Genomic DNA, 8,536 nt, shown 5'->3' on the forward strand with positions numbered 1-8,536 from the left:
GGGCATCTCCGGCGCGGCCCACGCTTGGATCGCGTCCTACCTGACAGGTCGCTCCTACCAGGTGGCGTGGCGAGAATCTGTCTCCTCACCACGCGCTCTCACCACTGGCGTCCCCAAGGGCTCTGTTCTAGGCCCTCTCCTATTCTCGCTATACACCAAGTCACTTGGCTCTGTTATAACCTCACATGGTCTCTCCTATCATTGCTATGCAGACGACACACAATTAATCTTCTCCTTTCCCCCTTCTGATGACCAGGTGGCGAATCGCATCTCTGCATGTCTGGCAGACATATCAGTGTGGATGACGGATCACCACCTCAAGCTGAACCTCGGCAAGACGGAGCTGCTCTTCCTCCCGGGGAAGGCCTGCCCGTTCCATGATCTCGCCATCACGGTTGACAACTCCATTGTGTCCTCCTCCCAGAGCGCTAAGAACCTTGGCGTGATCCTGGACAACACCCTGTCGTTCTCAACTAACATCAAGGCGGTGGCCCGTTCCTGTAGGTTCATGCTCTACAACATCCGCAGAGTACGACCCTGCCTCACACAGGAAGCGGCGCAGGTCCTAATCCAGGCACTTGTCATCTCCCGTCTGGATTACTGCAACTCGCTGTTGGCTGGGCTCCCTGCCTGTGCCATTAAACCCCTACAACTCATCCAGAACGCCGCAGCCAGTCTGGTGTTCAACCTTCCCAAGTTCTCTCACGTCACCCCGCTCCTCCGCTCTCTCCACTGGCTTCCAGTTGAAGCTCGCATCCGCTACAAGACCATGGTGCTTGCCTACGGAGCTGTGAGGGGAACGGCACCTCAGTACCTCCAGGCTCTGATCAGGCCCTACACCCAAACAAGGGCACTGCGTTCATCCACCTCTGGCCTGCTCGCCTCCCTACCACTGAGGAAGTACAGTTCCCGCGCAGCCCAGTCAAAACTGTTCGCTGCTCTGGCCCCCCAATGGTGGAACAAACTCCCTCACGACGCCAGGACAGCGGAGTCAATCACCACCTTCCGGAGACACCTGAAACCCCACTTCTTTCAGGAATACCTAGGATAGGATAAAGTAATCCTTCTCACCCCCCTTAAAAGATTTAGATGCACTATTGTAAAGTGGCTGTTCCACTGGATGTCTTAAGGTGAACGCACCAATTTGTAAGTCGCTCTGGATAAGAGCGTCTGCTAAATGACTTAAATGTAAATGTAAAAAGTTTCCAAAGGCAAAGAACAACACGCTTCAGGAACTTCATTTGTAAGATAAAACTGGTCATAAAGTACAGTGCGATTAGGATTCTGTACTACATCATACTAGCAAAAAAACACACTTGAAACAGAGGATACACTGGCCATTTTATAGACCACAGGGAATTGATGTGGACTCCATTGGATCATGTCCTCAGTCGTCTCACCTTCTTCAGTTCCTCTCGTGCCATGTTTCCAATCTGTAGTTTAGTCCAGTACTTGTCCAAGAGAGCTGCGTGGGTGTTCTGTGGCCTGTACCAGCCTCCGGCACTGTGGAACATTCTACAGATACACACAAACATCACAGTTATTTTCTGTGTAAAAGGAGGATGATATTCATTGGGTCACACGTGGGCCACATGACATTCTTACCTTCTCGTAGCAAAGAATTGAAAGCCTGGAGCCACTTCAATGCAGTCCTCCCGTCCTGGGATCATCAGCTGTTTATTCTCCATCAAGGGAAGGAGTACAGATATCTGCAAGGCATACAACTCATTTGATAAAATACCTTGTAGCCTTGAACCTACTACTACAGTAATAACTACATTAACCGGTCACTTCATGTAATTCCATGCGTGATTCAGCTGTGCAAAAACCCACCACGTCCAGAGGAGCATGGTCAATGTCCTCCAACAGGATCCAATGTCCTTTAGAGACAGCCTGTGTCAGGGAACCTGGCTGCCATACAAACTTCCCTGGGATATCAGTACAGCGATACATCCCAAGCAACATCTGCAATAAAGCAGCAAAGAGATTAGATCATTCCTATCAACCGTTCAAAAACAGTAGAATGCGCTCAGAGGACGACACTAGAGTTCCAGAAAAAAATATAAAGTACCAGTCAAAAGTTTGGACACACCTAGTCATTCAAGGGTTTCTTTTTTTAAACTATTTTCTAGATAGTAGAATAATAGTGAAGACATCAAAACTATGAAATAATTCAAATGGAATCATCTAGTAACCAATAAAGTGTTAAACAAATCAAAATATATTGTATGAGATTCTTCAAAGCAGCCACCCTTTGCCTTGATGACAGCTTTACACACACTTGGCATTCTCTCAACCAGCTTCAACTGGAATGCTTTTCCAAAAAAGTCTTGAAGGAGTTCCCACATATGCTGAGCACTTGGCTGGCTGCTTTTCTTTCACTCTGCGGTCCAACTCATCCCAAACAGTCTCAGTTGAGTTGAGGTTAGGTGATTGTGGAGGCCAGGTCATCTGATGCAGCACTCCAGCACTCTCCTTCTTGGTCAAATAGCCCTTACACAGCCTGGAGGTGTGTTGGGTCATTGTCCTGTTGAAAACAAATGAAAGTCCCACGAAGCGCAAACCAGATGGGATGGCGTATCGATGCAGAATGATGTGGTTAAGTGTGCCTTCAATTCTAAATAAATCTCTGACAGTGTCACCAGCAAAGCACCCCCACACCACCTCCTCCATGCTTCACGGTGGGAACCACACATGCAGAGATCATCCATTCACCTACTCTGCGTCTCACAAAGACACAGTGGTTGGAACCAAAAATTTCAAGTTTGGACTCAGACCAAAAGTACAGATTTCCATTGGTGTAATGTCCATTGCTGGTGTTTTTTGGCCCAACCAAGTCTCTTCTTCTTATTGGTGTCCTTTAGTCATGGTTTCTTTGCAGCAATTTGACCATGAAGTCCTGATTCACGCAGTCTCCTCCGAACATTTGATGTTGAGATTTGTCTGTTACTTGAACTCTGAAGTATGTATTTGGGCCGCAATTTCTGAGGCAGTTAACTCTAATGAACTTATTTTTATTTTTTTATTTCACCTTTATTTAACCAGGTAGGCTAGTTGAGAACAAGTTCTCATTTGCAACTGCGACCTGGCCAAGATAAAGCATAGCAGTGTGAACAGACAACACAGAGTTACACATGGAGTAAACAATTAACAAGTCAATAACACAGTAGAAAAAAAAGAGAATCCATATACATTGTGTGCAAAAGGCATGAGGTAGGCGAATAATTACAATTTTGCAGATTAACACTGGAGTGATAAATGATCAGATGGTCATGTACAGGTAGAGATATTGGTGTGCAAAAGAGCAGAAAAGTAAATAAATATAAACAGTATGGGGATGAGGTAGGTAAAACTGGGTGGGCTATTTACCGATAGACTATGTACAGCTGCAGCGATTGGTTAGCTGCTCAGATAGCAGATGTTGGAAGTTGGTGAGGGAGATAAAAGTCTCCAACTTCAGCGATTTTTGCAATTCGTTCCAGTCACAGGCAGCAGAGAACTGGAACGAAAGGCGGCCAAATGAGGTGTTGGCTTTAGGGATGATCAGTGAGATACACCTGCTGGAGCGCGTGCTATGGGTGGGTGTTGCCATCGCGACCAGTGAACTGAGATAAGGCAGAGCTTTACCTAGCATGGACTTGTAAATGACCTGGAGCCAGTGGGTCTGGCGATGAATATGTAGCGAGGGCCAGCCGACTAGAGCATACAGGTCGCAGTGGTGGGTGGTATAAGGTGCTTTAGTAACAAAACGGATGGCACTGTGATAAACTGCATCCAGTTTGCTGAGTAGAGTCCTCTGCAGCAGAGATAACTCTGGGTCTTCCTTTCCTGTGGCAGTCCTCATGAGATCCAGTTTTATCATAGAGCTTGATGGTTTTTGCGACTGCGCTTGAAGAAACTTGAAAAGTTCTTGAAATGTTCCGGATTAACTGACCTGCATGTCTTAAAGTAATGATGGACTGTTATTTTGCTTTGTTTATTGTTTATTTGAGCTGCTCTTGCCATAATATGGACATGGTCTTTTACTAAATAGGGATATATTCTGTATAGCACCCCTACCGTGCCACAAAAACTGATTGGCTCAAACGCATTAAGCAGAAAATCAATTATTTAAAAAAGTACACATGTTAATTGAAATGCACCTCATGAAGCTAGTTGAGATAATGCCAAAAGTGTGCAAAGCTGTCATCAAGGCAAAGGGCGGCAGGTAGCCAAGTGGTAAGAGCACTGGGCCAGTAACCGAAAGGTTGCTAGATCATATCCCCGAGCAGACAAGGTAAAATCTGTTGTTCTGCCCCTGAAAAAGGCAGTTAACCCACTGTTCCTAGAACATCATTGAAAATTTGATCTTAACTGATTTGCCTAGATAAAAGGTTTTTAAAATTTTATGATTCCACGTGTTATTTCATAGTTTTAATGTCTTCACTATTATTCTACAATGTAGAAAACAGTAAAGATAAAGAAAAACAATTGAATGAGTAGGTACAGTTGAAGTCGAAAGTTTACATACACCTTAACCAAATGCATCTAAACAATTCCTGACATTTAATCAGAGTAAGAATTCCCTGTCTTAGGTCAATTAGGATCACCACTTTATTTTAAGAATGTGAAATGTCAGAATAATAGTAGAGAGAATGATTTATTTAAGCTATTAAAATTCTTTCATCACATTCCCAGTGGGTCAGAAGTTTACATACACTCAATTAGTATTTGGTAGCATTGCCGTTAAATTGTTCAACTTGGGTCAAACATTTTGGGTAGCCTTCCCACAATAAGTTGGGTGAATTTTGGCCCATTCCTCCTGACAGATCTGGTGTAATGGAGTCAGGTTTGTAGGCCTCCTTGCTCACACACACACTTCTTCAGTTCTGCCCCTCCTGCAGCAAAGCACCCCCACAACATGATGCTGCCATCCCAGTGCTTCACGTTTGGGATGGTGTTCTTCGGGATGCAAGCCTCCCCCTTTTTCCTCCAAACGTAACAATGGTCATTACGGCCAAACAGTTCCATTTTTGTTTCATCAGACCAGAGGACATTTCTCCAAAAAGTACGATATTTGTCCCTATATATAGTTGCAAACCGTAGTCTGGCTTTTTTTCTGGTGGTTTTGAAGCAGTGGCTTCTTCCTTGCTGAGCGCCCTTTCAGGTTATATCGATATAGGACTCGTTTTACTGTGGACATAGATACTTTTGTACCTGTTTCCGCCAGCATCTTCACATGGTCCTTTGCTGTTGTTCTGGGATTCATTTGCACTTTTGGCACCAAAGTACGTACATCTCTAGGAGACAGAACGCGTATCCTTCCTGAGTGGTATGACGGCAGCGTGGTCCCATGGTGTTTATACTTGCATACTATTGTTTGTACAGATGAACGTGGTACCTTCAGGCATTTGGACATTTCTCCCAAGGATGAACCAGACTTGTGGAGGTCTACAACATTTTTTCTGAGGTCTTGGCTGATTGCTTTTGATTTTCCCATGATGTCAAGCAAAGAGGCACTGAGTTTGAAGGTAGGCCTTGAAATACATCCACAGGTACACCTCCAATTGACTCACATTATGTCAATTAGCCTATCAGAAGTTTCGAAAGCCATTTCCAAGATGTTTCAAGACACAGTCAACTTAGCGTATGTAAACTTCTGACCCACTGGAATTTTGATACAATGAAATATAAGTGAAATAATCTGTCTGTAAACAATTGTTGGAAAAATTACTTGTGTAATGCACAAAGTAGATGTCCTAACCGACTTGCCAAAACTATAGTTTGTTAACAAGAAATTTGTGGAGTGGTTGAAAAACAAGTTTTAATGACTCCAACCTAAGTGTATGTAACCTTCCGACTTCAACTGAATGTGTAAACTTTTGACTGGTACTGTATATTTTATAGATTGCTACATTGGATCACTGCACTTACTTTGCTGTCAGTTTGATCCCCAAGTTGAACTTTCAGAATCTCTGGTGTTTTGGTATGTCCGGTCACTGCAGCCAAGAATTCCACCAGGGCTGTTTTACCACATCCAATGGGCCCTTCCAAAAGAACAGCCTTCTGGGATGCCACGGCCATGGCCAGTCTCCGCAGGTTGCGGCAGGTTGAGTCCACTAGCACCAGATGTTTTAGGTTACCCTAGAGTTAGTAAGAGAACAAATGTAATGCCACCTATCAAATCAACACCACTGATGTAGTTTGAACCATATATTCCATAGTCTTTCACAAACAATCAATCTCTAAATCTAAGCAGGAAGTCGTTAGACTGGCTACCAGTCTGTTTCTGCTCTCCTGCCAACTACTAATGGAATTGCCATGCCAAATAGCTTGCCAATAACAATGGAGTAGGCAAAAGCACAAACAGATCTGGGACCAGGATAGGAAGTCTTACCTGCTCTGTCTGTTTTGGGGCGATCCTAGGTAACACCACCCCACAGACAGCCACCACGGTCTGGGACAGGTCCTCTGACACCACCTGGCCCCGTGTGAACTTGTTCACCTTCTCCTGGCGCCACATTACAGTGCCCTGGTTAGCAAGCACCAGGGCCTTCTCTACCTCCAACTGCTGAGTCTCCTCCAGTGACCTGTGTGTTTATAAGCCGATAAAAGCAAAGGTTATAAACTGAACATTGTATTCATATCTGCAATCTGTGAAGACATGCAAGTCTACATTTGAGTTCACAATGTGTCCATTATAATAACATGCAAAAAAACTTTATTCATCCATCTCAATCAACGTCCACCAATCTTCAACAGTGTTCAAAATCAGTCCAATAGAAATGCACATACTTTATCTTCATGTGCAGAATCTCATCACTCGACAGCACCTTTCTCAAGAAGATGGTTTTCTGATTATCAGTCATGTGAGACACCAGAGCCAGACACTGGGCAGTGTAACTAAACGGGAAAGAATCCAGAAGATCACTAAGCTTGACTTCATATGAATACAGACAGCTGTAAAAACATCAATCAAAGCATCCAGCCCGTTTCTGTAGCGCGAGGCAGCTTGATGTACAAGTACACTTCTGGACAGGACGCTAGTCTGTCGTAGGGCCTGAGAGAGAATAGATACTGAGGGAATGGTAGACAAGGTAGATACACACCCTCGAACCATGACGTCGCTGGTGAGTAGCTGAGACACGCAGGCACTCCAGTCCCAGAGGACTCGGAACTTGGTACAGTCACTCTGGAGGAAGCGGAGAGTAGCGCCCATCAAGTCCCGCAGTTTCATCCTCCTGGGGCCGTACTGGACAGACGAGGACTCTTCACTGGTGAAGAAGAGCCTCTGGAACACTGGAGGGGCATCATTGAAGTACCTCGCAGCAAACCTGACAGTGAGGAAAGTGCAACAGAGGTTATTAGAAGTAGTGGTTGATGTGGGCCAGTGCTGTTCGGTAGTAGAGATGATTTTCTACTGCTTGAATACTGGCCTTTCTCATAGAATACTAATAATAATCCTCGAAAATACAAACCCTGACAGAGTAAAATATAAAGTGAGTATTGGCAGTTTTTTCATGGCACTTCAAGCCCTTAGAAGAGAATGGAAAAACTAGCTAGTGTTTATGAAGAGTTTTTCCATCATGTCTAATGATCAGTGATCATGCAGGGTTCACTACTTACGCCTGTGCATCGGGACTGACACCGAGGAGTTTGCTAAGCGCCACACACAGGCGCTCGTGGAGATCATGGTTGATCCTGCCATCTGCTTTAATCCTCTCTGCGTTCCTCTCCAGCAGGTCAAGGATCAGGGGCCGGAGGTGGCGGGCGAGAAGCAGAGTATAGTCCTTCTCCAACAGAAGCTGAGCCAAACAAGCCAGAATGCACTGTCTGTCCTGCTGGCTCCATATCTACAGACAGAAAGACATATCAGGGGTAAGTCAAGATTGACATTTGAATTCATTAGGACATGCCAGGCAACTATAGGCATGGGTGGGCTATGTCTCCAATCTGAAGGGAGATCCATCAATGTCATGTAAATAGCGTTCTGAGCAAAATTGTAATTAGGTCACGTTTGCATTTATTAAGATGGGGGTGTAGGTGCAGTGCAATTGTTTGGATTGTAAATAGACAAATGCATATTTAAGAGGGTGGAATATGCACGTGCACATATAGGGTGCATCACTTATCAATAGGTCAAAACAAACATATTACACACTATTGTGTTTATAACACATACGGATAAATGTATCTTACCTGTTTTGCTAAATACTTGCTGAGTTCGTTGTGACTTTTGTCAATATGTCTGGATATGGTACCCAGTGATGACAGGCTCAATTCTAAATTTTCCATCGTACCATTTGTCGTTTAGGCAAGAGAGATGCACAGCGAAATTTGCGATAATCGATAAAGACTGTAATGTGTTGTTATATTCTTCGTTGACCAAATCGTGAGGTGCATCACTTGCTTGTCTGTCTGTCTAGATTGTATCACAACACAGTAAGCACGTTCCCGTCACTGTTAAAATCCAGTCCACATGTGAGTAAATCAGAAACACTTCCGGGTCGAATGTCCAAATGATGTCGCTTACATGACGCGATTGGAAGCGACAGTC

General features: G+C 44.4%; 1 protein-coding gene across 1 annotated transcript in view; it reads right to left on the reverse strand.

The window, feature by feature from the left end:
• The window catches only part of LOC115107657 (midasin-like), a 65,988-nt gene extending 57,518 nt beyond the window's left edge, over window positions 1–8,470 (reverse strand). The window contains 9 exon segments of the mRNA XM_029631149.2: window positions 1,401–1,515; window positions 1,606–1,709; window positions 1,834–1,965; window positions 5,914–6,123; window positions 6,377–6,569; window positions 6,775–6,882; window positions 7,089–7,313; window positions 7,606–7,832; window positions 8,179–8,470. Coding sequence (XP_029487009.2) covers window positions 1,401–1,515; window positions 1,606–1,709; window positions 1,834–1,965; window positions 5,914–6,123; window positions 6,377–6,569; window positions 6,775–6,882; window positions 7,089–7,313; window positions 7,606–7,832; window positions 8,179–8,274 — 1,410 coding nt within the window. The 5' untranslated portion in view covers window positions 8,275–8,470.
• Between the last annotated feature and the right edge of the window lie 66 nt (window positions 8,471–8,536).

Source organism: Oncorhynchus nerka, linkage group LG24 (assembly GCF_034236695.1).
Source record: "Oncorhynchus nerka isolate Pitt River linkage group LG24, Oner_Uvic_2.0, whole genome shotgun sequence".
NCBI classification, from domain to species: Eukaryota; Metazoa; Chordata; class Actinopteri; order Salmoniformes; family Salmonidae; genus Oncorhynchus; species Oncorhynchus nerka.